Source organism: Grampus griseus (genome assembly GCF_964374135.1).
Source record: "Grampus griseus genome assembly, chromosome: 2".
NCBI lineage: Eukaryota > Metazoa > Chordata > Mammalia > Artiodactyla > Delphinidae > Grampus > Grampus griseus.
This window is the reverse complement of record NC_139018.1, coordinates 34,429,951-34,447,612: the sequence shown is the minus strand read 5'-3', so window position 1 is coordinate 34,447,612 and position 17,662 is coordinate 34,429,951. Positions and strand designations below refer to the sequence as shown.

Genomic DNA, 17,662 nt, shown 5'->3' with positions numbered 1-17,662 from the left:
CCTCAGAGTGGAAGGTGCTTTCCCTGCCTTAGCCATAAGCCCTCCAGGCCTGAGCCTCCCAATATTCTGCATCCCCTGTGGTGGTGTCTGCATAGCCCAGAGCTCTATAAATACAGGTTCTCCTAACTGACCCACTCAGTGGCTGCCTCCCCAGGAGACCCATGCAGAAAGCGAGGGACCAGGACAAAAGGACTTCATGGGCACTCCCTAGGTATTATTGCTGTGAATAAGCATAGACCATTGTGACTCACTGGCATGGGGGGGGGACACGGCACAAGGGACAGGATGCCTAGCAGATGTCAGAAGCGATTCAACCATGCAGGGCAGCAAATGGCGATCTGTGACTCAGAGATGCTGCCATGTCCTGTGGAGAGAGGCCCAGGACACCAGAGGTTCATAAAAAGTGAGCAGATTCTCTGCTTTGCAGGGCTGGGATTACTCCAAACTTTGAGTCCTTGGGCACTATGGGATTGGGGCCCTGAAGACACACAGATCCTGTGGTCAAGCTCCAGGTCATCACCTCCCTTTGCTAGGGGCTCTGTCCCCTATAAGGGAGAATAGGAGCCTCAGGGCACCTGGATGAAGCAGAAGTACAGTGCTCTGCACGTTGCCAGGCAGGCAGGTTTACTCGGGGACCTCTCGCACTTGGGAGTTTTTGTAGGGCCCCGAGAGATAGTGCCAGGGAACAGACAGGGCAACCTCTGGAGTGGCCAGACCCAGTGGGCCACCCAAGGGCTTGCCCTGGCAGAGAATCATGGAGGCCTTGGGCTGGGAGACATCAACAAGCTGACCACCAAATTCTGTCGTGGAGGGGAGAGCAAAGGTGAGTAGTGTGGTCCAAGGGGCTTAGAGGGGTAGTGGGGTCCAGGAGACAGAGATAATGTGGATCAAGGGGAAAAGACCGAGGAAACAATTACTGACAGAAGCGGGAACCAGACACTATTCTTCCTCTGGAATCCCCTCCACCTGTAGATGGAAAGCAATTGACCCCCACTGGAAGGCTGAACCCCTAGAAGCCCCAAAGCCCTGGAATTGGGGCCACAGTAAAATCAAAGGTAGGGTTAACCCCTGCAGAATGTAGGTTGTGCCTAGACTGGAGGAGCCTGCCCAGGACGTAGAGGCTGGGGATCGCCCTTCAAACTGTCCTGGACAGGGTCACTGCAGAACACAACCCTGCCAAAGGCAGAGTCTCCCAGCCTTTCTCCCAATCCAGGACACCACCCCTGCCCACCCCCCCCCCCGCATCCCCACCCTGGCCTGTGCCCTAGCTGGTGCTGTCTGCACAGTCTAGGTGGAGCAGTACAGCAAGAAGAGGAGATTCTCTCCACAGGTGGTATTATCACTTTTAATGTTCTATAAAAAGGGAAAGGCTGATTTCTACCTAAGAGTCATAGTGTGGTCAAGAAGAGACCATGTACCGTGGGAAAGGCTGTGTTCTGATGGACCCCTCCACTCAGGGAGGGGGCAGAGCTGGAAGTGGGCTGGAGTTAGGATTTCACCTGTCTACTGCCAGCAATGGACCTGTCACTGAGGAAGGCGGGGCAACCGAGATGACAATGCCCATGAGCACGGCAGGGTTAATACTGTTTAAGGAGCAAGCTCAGTGGGTCAGCCTTTCTGGGAGGGCTGAGGACGGGGTAGCCCTGAGGAGGTTTTGCTGCAGGGCTGGGGCTATGGCAGAACCAGTACTGACCCATTCCCACTAAGGATGCTTCGAAGACCCTCCCAAAGCTGAAAGGCTCTTTCTCCCTCCCTCAGTCTCCATGACTCTCCACCACTGCATACCGGCTCCTCCACCACCTAGAAAGCTAGACTGCCCCGGCTGGTTTGAAAATAAACCAGTCAGGTACCTTTACTGCCCAACTTCCCCCCTTCACACTGATTAGTCTCTAGGTCCCCACTGTGGATCCATGGTGCTCATGATGGCCTGACTCTGCATTGGGGGTATCATTCATTTTTAGCCACTGCAAGGAGGTGAGCACCAGGGGCCCTGCCACAACCCCCCAGACCGGGGCAAGTGGGAAGGCATAAGGGGGGACTTCTCAGGAATCGGGCCATCGACAATAGTGGAGGGAAGGCTGCAAGAGGGTGGGAGGGGTCTGCTCAGGGCTCTATCTCTGGCAGCTGCTGTGTTGCCTAGGGAGTTGTGGGTGGGGCAGGTGGGGTGCTTACATGGATAAAGGGGCTGCTAGTGGTAAAGGCTTTGAAAATAAGAGAAAAGGGGGAAATGCTGCCGAACACACAGGGATTGAAACCTCCAAAAGCCCAAGGTTGGTGGGAATCCAGCACCAGGGGGGGAGCCCCCGAAGGCCAAGGGATCAGCGTGGGACCCTGGGGGAGGGGAAAGGAGCCAAGGGAAGACCTCCCAGCCCTTGCAGACCAGCACTCCTGCCCAGCAGCCTCCTGGCTGCCCAGTCTCTTCTTAGGCTGCAGCTCAGCAGGCCCCTGGGGGAGGTATTGGTTGCAAGCAAGCACCTGAATATTGCCTAATGGAACCAGCTGAAGCCCAACTAAACCAGGTGAGAGGGAGGCAGGTGGCCCCCGCAGCAGCCCAAAGCCTCCTCAGGCTTTGCCTCCCACCTTCTGCTCCACTCTGTGTCCCTTAGTCAGGACAGGGCCTGCTGCTTCCAAAGTCACCCACGTAGTCCCATCCCTGTGTAGCCACAGGCCTCCCGCCCCTGAGCTGGGCTGAGATCCACAGACCCTACCCGAAGTGCCCCTGCCGCCTCCACACCCCGCCCCCAACGCCTGACCACGCCCCCAACGCCCGCCCACGGTGGCGGGGGGTGGGGCACGGGGGCTCCGAGTGCCCTACGGGGCAGGGCTTGTGCTGTACAGAGGGGGCAACCCTACCAGCTTGGTACCCTTGTCCACAGGATCCATGAGAGCCTCCCAGCCCACCCCCCTCCCCCAGCTCAGTCAGTCTTGACGTGGCCGTTGGCCAGGGCCAGGGGGCCGCTGGGCTCCCCGGGCTCGGCGTTCTTGTCAAAGCGGAGGCGGAGGGTGTTGCGGATGATGAACTGCTCCATGATGAGGGCCCCGCAGAACCAGGGCACGGCGTACTCCAGGGTGATGAGGCCCATGAAGTCAAAGTCGAACTGGGAGTAGTCCCAGGGGCAGGCGTTGAACTGGCGCAGGATGAAGCCGGTGGTGAACTCCCACAGGTAGGTCCAGAGCGTGTAGATGAGGCAGCGCACCAGCAGCGGGCAGCGGCCGCGCAGGCGCAGGTACATGCGCTCCACGATGAGGATGGACGTGCCGTAGATGAAGAGCGCCCACACGCTCGTGACCCCCGGGAACTTCCAGTTAAAGTTCACCACGAATTCCCAGGCCGCCGTGAACATCACCTCGCAGAAGTAGCCATGGATGGCGTACAGGTACCAGCGGGACAGCGCCGTCAGGGGCTCGGCGGAAGCCATGGCGCTGACTGGGGCTGGCTGTTAGGGAGGCAAAGGAGGCACAAGTGAGGGAGGAGGCCCACAGACTTGCCCGCCCCAAGTCTCTGGAGTGACCAGGCCGGAGGGGATGTCAAACCTGCCTGTACCTTTCTCTTTTAGTTACTCATCATACTCCTAACCCTATTCCATGTTCATTACTTTATTTCATATTCCTTACCTGAGCCAGGGAGGCATGAGAAATAAAAGGAGGAAAACAAACAGCCCCACTGGCTTCCTCTGAGAAACGCTGCTCAAGTGCTACTTGGAGAGAGGTGTCTACTACCCTCCCTATAATAACTTCTTAGGATGATTGGTAGTGAGTGGAAGAGTACCCCCATTTCCAGGCTACTTGCTAATTTTTCACTAGGCCCATCCACTGGGGTCCCCATCTCTTCCCCCACTTCTTCTCAAACTCAGGTGAGTTCCACATCACTCATGCTTCAAGTGAGCTCTTTCTAAGCAGCCCGTCACATGTGTCTTTTATGTGTGTGTATGTGAACCTATACATAACATAAAAGTTACCATTTTAACTGTTTTAAAGTATACACTGAAGTGATATTAAGTACATTCTCATTGTTGTGCCGCCATCACCACCATCCATCTCCAAAATGTCTTCATCATCCCAAACTGAAACTCCGAACTCATGAAACACTGTCTATCTCCCCATCCCCTCTCCAGCCCGCGGCAACCACTATTCTACTTTGTCTCTATGAATTTGACAACTCTAGGTATCTCGTTTAAGTGGAGTCATGCAGTATTTGTCCTGTTGTGACCGGCTTATGTCACTGAGCCTAACGTCTGCATGGTTCATCCATGTTGTAGCATGTGTCAGAATTTTCTTCCCTTTTTAAGGCTAAATAATACTCTGTTGTGATCTACCTAGATATATTTTGTGTGTCAATTCATCCATTAATGGGTGTTTCCACCTTTTGGCTATTATGAATAATGCTGCTCTGAACATGGGTGTACAAATATCTGTTCGAGTCCCTGCTTTCAGTTCTTTTGGGTATTTACCCAGAAGTGGAATTGCTGGATCATATGGTAATTCTGTTTTTATTCTCTGAGGAGTGGCCTTGCTGTTTTCTACAGCAGCTGTACCATATTACATTCGCACCAGCAATGCACAAGGGTTCCAATTTCTCCATATCCTTGCCAGCACTTATTTTCTGGTTTCGTGACGATGGCCATTCTAATGGGTGTGAAGTGGTTGCGTATTGTGGTCGCATTTGTCTTTAACTGCTCCATTAAGTGGGGTTTTGGTGTTTAGTTTCGATACTGAGAGGAAACCAGTGGGCTGACAGAGGAGAGAGTCCTCTCCTTTACTTCTCATTCCCTTCCGATCCTCTCTTTTAAACACCACTGGCCTTCAAGGCCCCATCATGCTTCTCCGAAGACTGGCCTGGCCCTCCACCAGCGACTGTGTGGACCACTCATTTGACCCTTTACTCAATGCCACCCCTAGTTCCTATCCAACCAGCCTGTGTACTCCTTGATGGCAGCAGCTGTCTCCCGGTCCTCTGTTCTGTGGCCTTGGTACAGTCCTCCCCTGAGCAGGTGTTCTCTAAATGACACGTCATTTATGTGGAGGGTGGGATGGGAGAGTTCAGGGTTATATCAAGAACGGGCAGGCAGAGCAGGAGAACATGAACCCCAGCGGCCAGTGGACTCCAGGCTGACACCTCTGGCAGTCCTCTCTCCGAGGTGGTAGAAGGGACAGAGGTTAACAAGATGACATTTGCAGTCTGCCCACCTGTCTGGGAATCCCAGCCTTACGTTTCAGCTAAAGCAGACCTAGTCACAATAATGCCTACCCATGCACATTGCTTGCTGGTCTTCCAATCACTTTCATTCACATTTTGTCATTGGTTCTTACTAAATTAAGACTCGTGTGAAGGGCAGGTAGTTTGACTTCCATTTTTTAAGAGAGGTAGTTGAAGCTCAGAGAGAAGTCATTTGCCCCATATCCCAGGGCCACTGAATGGAAGACGTGAGACTAGAATCCGTATCTTTTGATTTCGACTTGAAAACTCATCATACTTCAGCCATCTCCTAGACATGCGTGCCTAATGTCACTCCCCTGCTCAAAAACATTCAATGGTTCCCCATTTGCTAGTGAAACACTGCAGTGTCGTTGGCCTGGCATTCAAGACGCTCCCTGATCTCACTCCAATCTACTTTTTCAGCCTAATTCTCACAGTCCAGCTCTCCGCATCTTACCATCATCCCATCTAATGTGTTTTATGTGCCTTTCTCCTCTTGCCTCCACAAGTACAGACCCAGCTTACAGGTTACCTTCAGAACAAAATCTTTTTCATCCTCCCAACCACAAATCCTTTCTTCCTCCCCTGAATATCCACAGCATGTACTCTGTCTCCCTTTGGTACAGATGATTTTGTTTCACTGTTGATGACTTTCAGTCCCCAGCCAAACAGCTTTCCTGTGTTCTACACCTATTTACCCCACTCCTTCCCGAACACCTCCACCTGTCACATAGGCACCTCATATTCCTTTCCCAAATCAAACTCATTATCTTCCCTCCCAATATCTCCTATGACCCCCATCATTTGTTTTCTTTTTCTTTTGGAAATTAGAACACTTTGTGCAATGTTTTGGTCCACGCTTAGCTTCTTTTTTTCTTTTTACATTATGCAATTAAAGGAGCACACAGCACACAACTCAACACAGAGAGTGTGGGAGGACCGGCCAGTGATAGGAGCCCAGGCCTCTGGCCTCAGGCTCGAGCTCCCCTCGCTGCTCCGGCCATGGCACCAAACAGCAGCCCCTCAGGGCCCGGGAGGGTGAAGGGGGAAGGCAGTTCCAGCCCCAGCAGCTTTCCCGTCCCTACTGGTGCCCAACTGTCAGCGTGTCTTGTCCCACACCTGTGGCCGGGAGGGGACCGCTTGTCCTCTGTCCAGCAGAAGGGGTGGTCACCTTCCCTTGCTGCGAAGCGAGTACGGAGGGCCTCCCACCAGAGGTGCCGCCTCAGGCCAGGTCACCCAGGTCCACCTCAGGGATCGTATGACCCCCATCTTTTTTTTTTTTTTTTTAATGTTGCCTTCACAAAGGAGGTAAAGCCTGGGCTGTGTTTTGTTTTGTTTTTTAAAGAAGATGTTGGAGGTAGGAGTTTATTAATTAATTTATTTATTTTTGCTGTGTTGGGTCTTCGTTTCTGTGCAAGGGCTTTCTCTAGTTGTGGCAACTGGGGGCCACTCTTCATCGTGGTGCACGGGCCTCTCACTATCGCGTCCTCTCTTGTTGTGGAGCACAGGCTCCAGACGTGCAGGCTCAGTAGTTGTGGCTCACGGGCCTAGTTGCTCCGCAGCATGTGGGATCCTCCCAGACCAGGGCTCGAACCCGTGTCCCCTGCATTAGCAGGCAGATTCTCAACCACTGCGCCACCAGGGAAGCCCTGACCCCCATCTTGATTAATGGTACCACCATGCACCCAGTTAGCAGAGAGAGGTCATTCTTGCTTCCTCTGCCACTTCCCCCCTTTAATCTGAACTCCCTGACAGTAAGGACTTTGATTCAGCACTGCATCCCCAGGTGCCTAGAATAGTGCCTCGCACACAGTAAGCATTCAGTTCAAGAGTGAAGACATTCTTGGGACTTCCCTGGTGGTCCAGTGGTTGAGTCAGTCTTACTGTGCAGGGGACACTGGTTCGATCCCTGGTCGGGCAACTAAGCCCATACGCGCAATGAAGAGCCCGTGCACTGCAACGAAAGATGCTGTGCGTGTCACAACTGAGGCCTGACGCAGCCAATAAATAAATATATACATTAAAAAAAAAAAGAATGAAGACATTCCTATCACTCAGCAATTGCTACATAACAAATCATCCCCAAACTCAATGGCTTAAATAAACTCTCATTTATTATTACAACTCACGTGCCTATGGGTTGGCAGATCTTGGCTGGCCTCAGTCACAAGGCTGTGAGTCATCTGGGGGCTCTGTCCTATGCTTGGCTGGGATGGCTCTGCTCCACTTGCCTCTTGTCCTTCTTCTGGGCCTAGTGGACTAGCCCTGGCAAGGTCTTCTCATGGCAAGGGCGGAGGCCCAAGAGCAAGCAACCCCACTGCACCGGTGCTTTTCAATACTAGTTAAGTTGTTAAGTCACACCCACTAACATCTTGTTGGCCCAAGCAAGTCACATGGCAAAGCCACCAAGTCAGCCATTAACGCCTATCCTTTCTACCTCTTAAACATCTTTGAAATCCATCTCCTCCTCGTCATTCCTGTTTCTCATTCCTGCTCTAGTTCAAGCCCCATCATCTCTCACCTGGATGACTCCAATGGTCTCTTACTTAGCCAGTCTCCCAGCCTTGCATTGCTCCTTTCAATTTACTCATCACTACTGTGAAAGCGTGTATAGAAACAGCAGTCTTTCTAAAATGCACATCCAGTGTTTCTCCCCACTTAAAGCCCATTAGTGGATCTCTAACATCTACAGAGTAAGGCTCAACCCCTAGGCATGACTGGCAAAGCCCATCGTGATCCACTTCTGCTTCGGAGCCTGTCCTCCCGATCTCTCCATTGCGATGTTTTTGCTACTTGGGGTGCCCTTCCCCCAACCATGGCCTGCGAAGCCATAATCCTTCTTCAAGATCCAGCTCTTCTGTGAAGACTTTCCTAAACACCTGCAACCCTGGAGCTGTCCACTGCCCTGTCCACCTCTGCACCCCGTTCACTTCTGTGATAACAGTTAGCGTTCAGCTTTGCCATGATTCTTCTGGAGGCCAGCACCAGTAGCCACCTGATGAATGTTTAATACAACATTAAGAGAAAAAAGCAGGATTCAGAGTGGAATGCTGAGTATGATTTTGAGTTTGCAAAGGCATACACACATGTAAATATACAAAAAATTTAGCCACAGTCATCTCTAGATGGTGACATCATAAGTGATTTTTATTTCCATCTTTATACTTTTCTGTAGACTCTAAAATTTTTTTCTAACTAGTATGTATAACTTTTATAAAAATAATGGTATCTTAAAAACATTTGTTTTTTTTGTTTGTTTGTTTTATTTTCTTTTTTTGGCCATGCAGCATGTGGGATCTTAGTTCCCCAACCAGGGATCGAACCCGCACCCCCTGCAGTGGAAGCACGGGGTCTCAACCACTGGACCACCAGGGAGGTCCCTTAAAACTATTTGTTGAATGACTATATATCAATCATCTTAGCACCTTGTATATAGAAGATGCTCAGTAAATTTGCCAGACAAATGAACTTAAGGAAACCTGAAATTGTGTAAAATTAACACCCATTCTTCCCTCCTGAGCCATGCCCAACAACAAACCATGACTCACAGGTGTGAATGGTGTGTAGGGTTAAGTGCAGGGGCTCCAGATGCTAACTGCCTGGGTTTGTGTTGTGGACGATAATACCCCCCACCTGTGGGATCTAGGGCACATTACCTGACCTCTCTGTCTCAGATTCCTTATAAGTGAAGTGAGAATAAGAGTAACCACCTCTGAGGGTTACAGTGAGGATGAACGAGCCAGGAGATATCCACTACTAGGGATACAGCAAATGCTCAAGAAAAGATGGCTTTCATTTCTGGCACAGAGCCAGGATTCCTGGTCAGCTTCTCCCTCCCACCTGTGGCAGGGTCCTTCTGCCCCTGTCCTCACTAGCAGCCGGGCAGCCTTCTGTGCCAAGCAAGTCAGGTCTTCACCTCCACCCAGAGCACTAACCCGGCAGCCAAGCTACCCGTGAAAACAGTAATCACACATACAGCCCATGGAACAAAAACTCAGCTGAGGAGAATCGAAGTGAGCTTCCAGCTCCCGTGTGGCTGAGGAGGTGTGATGAAAGGGGAGGGGTCTCAGAACCAGCCCTGTGAGGGCCTGGCTTTAAAAGACGCGTGAGTGAAAGGGCCAGCATTCCTGGCACAGTTTCTCAAGCTCTAGTTTTATGCTGAACTCCCAACAGGTTGCTAAGCTCTGCCCAGAACAGAGCTTGGGCTCCAGGGAAACACAGAGCAGCGAGGAGGGGTCTGCAGTCCGAGGTGGGTGGACAGTGGTGGCCTGGAGACCCCTCTGCCTCCTGCCCGACTCAGGGTCCTCTGAACGCAGGTCTGTCCACCTGACAGGCACACGTAGCCCTGGCCCCTCTGTCCCCCAGGATCCGGAGAAGGGACTTCTTCAGATGTGCACGTCAGCAGGCTCATGTAACTGGTGGAGTCATCACTCTGGTCAGTCCCCTCCTTGATGCTGATTTTAAAACCCTACTCTCCTTGCCTCTTGGTCTGATCTTTTGGGGCAGGCCAAGAATGGTTTCCCAGTCGGTTACAGATCAGAGGCTCCAGCCACGCCCACACCCCCGGAGCAGGTGACTTGGAAGAGTTGGACGCCCAAACCCTATGGAGCAGAAGCAAGATTAAAGGAGTGGCTGTCAAAGGGAGAGAGGGCAAGTGCCGAACAGAAGAGAGGGTGTGGGGAGAGAGAACAGGGCGAGCCTGAGGCCTGGATTCTGGTTTTAGAATCTCTGTGCCTGGAAGAACACGGGTAGGTGGAGGGGAAGCATACCTAGGTGAGGTCAGGTCGTGTCTGAGGAGACCTGGACTGGTCCACGGAAGATGAATGGGGAAGAGCTGGCGGGAGCCAGGAGGCGGGGGTGAGGACAGGGGCGGGGACGTGAGACAGTGTCGTCAGGTGGGATGGCAGCTCACACTGTGATGGGACAGATGCTAAAATTAAAGGCAGGCATTGGCCTGGGTGGATTTTCAGAACTCCACTCCCCAAACCCACTTCTAATAGTCACCGGAGCTGTGCCTGAACTTTGAGCTAGGACAGGCTCCCCTCCCTCTGCTGGGCCCAACAGCCTCCATCCCTGCCTGGCCTCCCCCAACCTGAGCCCGTTGCCCCAGACCCTTCCAGTACCTCCTTGTTCAGCCCTGGGATCGGAGCCCCGGGTCTACCTGCATCAAGGGGAACCAGCAGTTCACGGGATGTTGCTTCTTTCTCCTGGTGACAGACATAACCATCCTGAGGACCATGACACAAAGATGGGACAGCCCAGGAATGAAAACTCAGGGTGGAGTAGAGAGGAGAGCGTGGGCAAGACTGAAGGCAGAGAAAAGAATCTGCAGAGCAGTGGATGGCTTCTCAAGCGGGATTTTAGGGAACAACACTCAAGTACAAGAGCCCTCATGTGTGATGACAGAGCCAGGCACACGGAGTCCCAGCAAAGGGCCAGAGCCCAAGGCGAGTCATCAGGACACGGCACTGCCCCTCCAAGGAGACAGGTGGGGCAGGGGGAGGGCTGGCTTTCAGAGCCCTGCTCCCTAGGAGTAGCTCACCTGCTGCTCTTGGAACCCGCTGGGCTATTCCTTAGGGTGACAGAGAGCAGAGTGAGCAGTTGAGAGGAGCGAAGAGAATGCCATCAAAGTCCAAGACAGGCTGGAGGCAAAACCGGATGGGATGATTGCTCTTGGTTTTGCCAAAACCCCCCATCTTGTAGCATCTTAACTTCCTGGAACAACACGACAACTCTGGGAATTTTTGTCCAGAGGAGCGTCTTGCTAGAAAATCAGGATTCCCCTTCCATGCAGACAGGCTGGGCAAGCCTTCCTCTTTCACCTCATTTACTTCCCAAATTTCACTTCCCATCCCCAGGCAACAAAACCATTACAGTTAATTAATACCACTGCACTGGGGAGATGCACAGGCCTTCCAGGGGTCTCTGAGGACAAGGCATTGGGGACACAGCTTGAGCAACCCGGAGTGCAGTCTCCTGGTGGGGTAGTGGAATTAATGAGGGGTGGGCGGTCGCCCTTACCTCTGGGTGCCAGATGCAAGTTCTGAAACAGTCCTGAGCCTCCCCTGTGGTCATCAGGTTGAGGGGGAGGAAAACATGGGCTTGCTTCAGGGCCAGAAGGGAAGCAGGTGGGAGAAGATACCGGTGGTCACTGGCTTGTCCAAATGCCATAGAGTTCCACCCTCTCTTGCTGTGGGCGTCCCCCCAGGAAAGCTCCCTGGGCTGGTCCTCCTGCCACTTCCCAAGTCACAGTAATAATCAGGCACTCTTCTCAGTACTTCCCATGTACTAACGCAGATAATCTTCAAGCCCATTTCACAGATGGGGAATTCGAGGCAGAGAAAGGCTAGAAAATTAGCCTAAGTTCTTACAGCTCCACGAGGCAGAACTGGGATTCGAACCCAGCTCCAGAGCCTTCACTCCCAGTCAGCACATCGCACTGTTCTTGAGGCTGACTACAGGCTCCTTTGAGGGCACTACCGTTTTCTGAGTTTCTGCTTGTGGAAGGCTGAGATGGTATATGGGGAGACAACAGGAAGCAAGAAGGATGTGAGCTTCTCGGTAGGTCATCAGCGAAGCCCAGAACCGGTGTCAGAGCTCCTGAAGGCTCTCAGTCTATTCTGAGAGGCCAAGTTCTGTTCTGAAGCCACGTTCTGGCAGCGTCCACACGAAGATCCTCCAGGGTCACGGCTGACCCTCACAGGACCATGGCAGCAGCCACCCCTTTGGACCTTAAGGCACGTGCCATTCAAAGACCTCTCACCAGGACACACGTTACCCAGAGTCTCCCCTATGGCCAGCCTGCCCCAAAGCTGCCGGGAATCTCAGACGCCCCAGCCCTGCCACGGAAATGCCAGCCAAGAGCAGCGGCCAGCGTGCAGGCTGCCCAGAGAAGCCCTGTGCCTGCAGCAGCGACAGCAGCCGGAGTAGCAGAACCGTGCAGGGCAGCCGGCCGGGGAGGATTTCGGACAGCCTCAGATGCTGAGCAAATCCCAGCTGGCAGGTGCAGCGGGGGCAAGTGGGCTTGGGGAACGGAGTCAGCCTGGCACCGAGGCTTACCGGGGCTCAGGCAGCAAAGGGCAGCCTGCGGGTGGGGACTGCAGGACCCTTCCCAGACTTTACACGGCTGCCTCTCTGTTGTCATTCAGATCTCAGCTCAACCAACACCCCTCAGAGGAATCGCTGATCCAAAATAGCCTCCCCGTCACCCACATCATCCCATTTTAGTCTTAGCGCTTTCACTTTCTGATATTTCGCTACTTGTTCATTGTCTGTCTCCCCCAATTAGAGTGAAAGTTCCACAAGGGCAGGGCTCTGCCTTGTTCACTGCTGGGTAAACTAGTGCTTAGAACAGTGCCTGGCAGTAAGACCCACTGATACCTGTGAATGAATGGATTGATGAATGAATGAATGAATGGGCCCAAACAGGCGCAGGCCCTTAAACACTGATGAGAGCAGGTATAAAGAGCTAAAGAGCTCAGCCTTTCTCTTCTCCTCTTTCTTAGGAAATATAGCCTTTAAAATTTTTTTATATCTAGCATTTTAAAATGTCTTTCTTTTTCCTGATTACAAAAGTGACATTTGCTCACAGTTGAAATTTAAACACTGCAGAAAGGAATGATATAGAAAGCAAGTCCCCCATCATCCCACATCTTAGAGAAAATCACTTTTAGTGGTATGTGGTGTACTCATTGAGATTTAATTTAGTTTTAAAAGAAACAAATCCATGCATCATAGAAAGAAAAGGCATTCATAATTCCAGCAAACTAGCAGCCATTATCATTTCCCCTTTGCGATCTTTTCTCATGTGTTTATTTTACAAGTTACCATAATGTACTTATCCTGTAACCTGACACTTTCACTCATTACATCATAATCAATTTTTCCAAGTTGTCATATAGCCTATGTTCTCCTTATTATAATGGCTGTGTAATATTCCACCAAGTGGAAATCTATAATTTACTTAACCTAGGTGTTCAACAAAGGGAGAACAACTGTTTCCCATTTCTACTCTGACAATGACACCACAAGAACATCTTTCTTATGCCTGTAACAAGAGAATTCAGCGCTTTTCTTTGCTGGCACTATTTCCTAAAGAAAGATTTCTTAATGAACAATTCTACACGTGGTATCACTGAACAAAAGGGTACAACTGTTTTAAGGCTGACGATGTAGGTTGTTCTGGGGAATTCTGTGTAATGCAGGGAATAGGTCTCCGTCTGAGTCACCGCGTTCCCACAGTGGCCTCCACGACCATCTCTCTACCCCCCACCCCACTCCCACAGTCCAGGCTCTCTCACACCACCCCGGCTATAAATCAACTCGGTAACACGCTTCCTGAAAGACCCTCCAATCACAAACTGATTTTGCAAGCCTCGGTTGACTGAAAAATAGATTCTAGCCTTGAGTTTTAAACTCTCAACTAGCAGTGGAGTCAAGATCTATCTAAAGCTGAGAAGTACCCGGTTACCCTTTCCCTCTCTGCAAACTCCTACATAGAAGCTAAGGGCTCTGGGCTCCCATGGACCAGGCCAACAGCTCCTAAAACTTGTCCGAGTACAAACCCACCAGCGCTCCCTGCCCTGGTTTCTGAGCTCTCTGCCTGCCGGCCCCCGGTCCCACAGTGGGACTGTCTGTCCTCTTCAGACAGAACAGCCTTTAGGCCGGACAGCCTCTGGGGCTTGGGAGAGCAGCCAACTGTCATTTTTTTAAAGCATCATCAAGGAAAAGCCAGAGGCCGAGGCTGGAAAGAAAGGCTATGTGAGGACAGGTGAGACTCCCCAGCCAGGGGGCCCCTCGCCCTACATGCCGCTCCTCTGGACTGAGGAGGAGATATGGCTGAAACATGGCAGAAGCAGCAGAGAACTTGCTCCTCTTGACCCCCTGGTGGCCACGCTTATGGCAGCTAAGGCACCACAAAGCCTTCACCATCCAGTGCCCTGGATGCTCTACCCAAGGCCACACAAACCACTCATGGCTTCTGGGCAGAGTCTGGAAGCCTAGGTGAGATCTAGTTCCCAGTGCACAGAGGTGAAGCCCAGGGCCCAAAGCACCCATGAGCATACAGATAAGAAAGAGAATTGGGGAAGATGCCATCTCCTAAGTGCTGGGTGTCTCACATCACTCATGTCAGCCCACCTGGGTCTGACCCAGTTCTTAGAGGCCATGTGGCTATACAATGGCTCTAGCATGTGACACGGCCTGAAACTGCTGGAAAACCCCCTCCCATTCCAGGACCATAGCCCTGTGACAGGCCCTTGGACTGGAAGCAGGCTCAGGACTGGAACCTTCAGGCCTGTGCCCATGCTGCTGAGGCAGGAAGGGCCAGGGATCCCCTGGGAGCCAGTAACGTACTCACTTATCACACCCTTGAGTGCGCGGCTCCGACCAGACATCAGGATCACTGTCCAGGAGTGTCCCGGGTTAACCTTTGTCCCGGTGCCTGGCTGGGCCTCGGTGCCATTCTCAACAGTGTGGGCAAGCATCAGCCCCAGGGCTCAGCTGATCCTCGGCTAGTGGATGGGTGGCTTCCATTTGTCCCTGGAATTAAAGAGGAGGAGTTCATTAGCTTAAACTATCCCCAGCTCCGAGCCACCAGGCCAGCCAGAGAGGCGGCCTCGAGGCGAACACCACAGCTCCGGGCTCCAGGCTCAGCGCCTGACACTCATCACACCCAGGCCATGGGGCCTCTCCTGGAGCCTGCCACCTCCTCTCTGCCATCCTGCTTGCCCAGGTCTGGTTAATCCGGAGATGAGAGCCTGGAATGGATCCCAGGCAGTTCACATGGGGGCTAGGACTCGGTGCTTCTTGTGCCATGAGTGAAGTGTGTGCACACTTGTAAATCTGAGCAGGGATATAATTTTAGAATCCAGCTCCATTCTCAATTTAGCTTCAAATTACACTCTCACCTTCCCCCTGTAGTGGGTACATCTGTTCTCAAGGGCGGTCAAGAACCTCACGGAAGACAGACGATGTAGAGCATTTGTTTGCATTTGGGGAGCCAAGCACAACTACACGTGCAAAAACAAGCACACCAACAAAACGTGTGCTAAAACCCTCTACCCGCAATCCCACTGCCCTCCTATTTATTTCATTTTATTATTTTATTATTGTTGTCGAGACCCTTCCTATTAACATCGGTAATTGACTATAAGCTGATATAAATCTGACTTTATAATGCCCCTTGCCACATACATATTTTTAATAGAGCCCTAAGACTTGACCATCTGATAGAGACTTCGACATTGTTTTTGCTTTAATATGAAGGTGCTGAAACTTCCCTGAAAATCCCTTGGATAAACTGTACCTTCTGCACGAGCCCAGGGACAGAGATCAGATCCAGCCCAGCCCTACAGAGGGACGGACCGGCTGCTCAGAAGCTGAGAATAGTGTGTGACCGGCGGAGGGAATTGCCCGCATCCCCCAGTGGACGACCAAGCAGGGTGGGCCACAGAGGCACCACCCTGCGCTGATGCCCATGGCCACCCTCCTCCCTCCCCCAACCCCCCAGGCTCTCTGAGCAGGGGTGACTCGGGCCTTTGCTCCCGAAGGTGACAACTTGCGAGGCAGCAGGGGAGCCAAGAGAAGTGGAAGTGCAGGGCTTGGGGACCTGAAATTCACTGTGTGCACCTGTGCTTGCAGGCAGGGAGGGCATGCACCCCCGGGTCTCTCCCCTGGGCCTCTGCACTGAGAGAAGTGAAGGACAGAGTGGGTGAAGTGCTGCGGGCTGCTGTGCTCTCCTGGCCTCTGTCCCTCCCCAGCTCCTCCACAAACAGGAGCCCCCAACCCTGCCCCACCTGTCCCCACCCCTCCCTTCTCCCAGCCTGCCGGGCCATGGGCAGGGATCACCCTGGAACATACCTATCAGGGGCATGTCCAGCGCGCCCTCCATCTCCAGCACCACCGTGACCCTGTGCCTGGGGAGTTCGATCCCCCCACGGGCACTTCCCCTTCTCTGGGCCCTAAGCAGGCCGCATTAACAGCACTAGTCAAAACCCAACAGAAACAGAAACCAAAGCCCACATCCTGGCAGCACAGCCTGCTGGTCGCCACGGTTAGCCCTGGGAGCCCGAGGCTGGTTAGGCTGCCGCCCTGGCAGATGAAGCGTGGCAGTCAGAACAGGTTCCCTCCTGGGGCCAGCCTCATGCTGGACACCTCCTGCTTCCTGGTCTGCAGGCTCTTCCCCCAGGGGAAGAGCTGGACGAGGAGGTGATGGGGTCCCACCTCTGCCTCCAAGTGCACAAGCTGTCCCCAGACCCCTCTGACACCCTCGGGCCCCTTAGACCGGGTCCCACGGTGTAGAGGGCATGAGGCTCCCTTGAGGACAGCATGACCTGAACCAGAAGTTTTTGGAGTAGAGGAATGTGTGAAGAGCCCTTATACAACTAACATGTGGTAGTACTTGTACTTTTTCAAGTATATGACCTCTCATAATTCTCCCCAGACTCCTGCAGGGAAGGCAGGAATTATCCTACCTCCCCACCCCCACCCTGTCCCCAGCCCTGCTGCATTTTAAAGATGAAAACACTGAGCCTCAGGATATTAAGAGATTAGGCTAAATCCATACATTTGATTCAAACCCTGGTCCTCGGGCTCCAGAGTCGCCCCTCTTGCCATATAGCATACCTTCAAAGTGCTTTCCATCCCAATCTCATTCTCAAGGCACACATCTGCATGCACTCATCCTTCATTCGGTGTAATCTACTTAGTCCATCCTGTAAGCAGCTTATTTGTAAACGTACAGCCAAGTCCGTCCAGCTTCTCCTTCAACATGTCCCAATGCCCCAGAAGCTTGAAGGGGCAGAGACTACCGTGCAATTTCAAGACCTCTCTAACTGCCCTCCTCTGCAGCCCACCATACCCACTCCTCCTTTGAGACCCTGCCCCCTCTTCATTCCTTTGTGATGCCATCCTCCCACAGCCCCCCAGGTATTCCATCACTGATGTTCCCACAGGACTCTGAACAGCCTCCTATTGAAACATATTGCCCCATCTTAAAATGATTATGTGTCTGTTTCCCCCTCCACATGATGAATTCCTTGAGACCATGAAACTTCTGTTGGATGAAGGGAAAAGCAAGGTAGAGAAGGATCCAACTAAATTACTGGGTGATTGCAACATCCAGTGTTATTAACCAAACATAATGATGTCTGGTGTTCTCTAATTTTTAGGCCACCATCATGGAAGGGTTCTCTCCCACAAAGCACCATAAATGTTGGTTTACAATGGGCAGGGCTGTCTCCGGAGACCAGGGAAGAAAGGAGGGTCCTCGCTATCCTTTCTCCCACCTCCAAGAGCCATCACCCAGGCTGAGAGGTGAGGATAGATGGGGTGAGTGCCTTGGGTCTGGACAGTACAGAAGACATGTCACATGAGGAGGGATGGGGCAGGAACAGAGCGTCCAAGGCATCCCGGGAGACACCGCAGGCTTTCATATGGGCAAGGAGCCAAGCTCAGGCTCAGGTC

The 17,662-nt window shown here is 52.4% G+C and overlaps 1 protein-coding gene across 2 annotated transcripts; it reads right to left on the bottom strand.

Moving 5' to 3' along the window:
• Window positions 1-2,915: 2,915 nt before the first annotated feature.
• TMEM229B (transmembrane protein 229B) lies at window positions 2,916-14,682 on the bottom strand (the record flags this gene model as incomplete). 2 transcript variants are annotated; one of them, XM_082648340.1, is made up of 2 exons in its annotated part: window positions 2,916-3,433; window positions 14,556-14,682. In XM_082648340.1, the coding sequence occupies 2 exons, from the start codon at window positions 14,680-14,682 to the stop codon at window positions 2,916-2,918; spliced, it is 645 nt and encodes a 214-aa protein (XP_082504466.1). The 2 variants fall into 2 exon arrangements, with proteins under 2 accessions (XP_082504466.1, XP_082504467.1); XM_082648341.1 differs by having other exon boundaries at window positions 2,916-3,437; window positions 14,626-14,682.
• Between the last annotated feature and the right edge of the window lie 2,980 nt (window positions 14,683-17,662).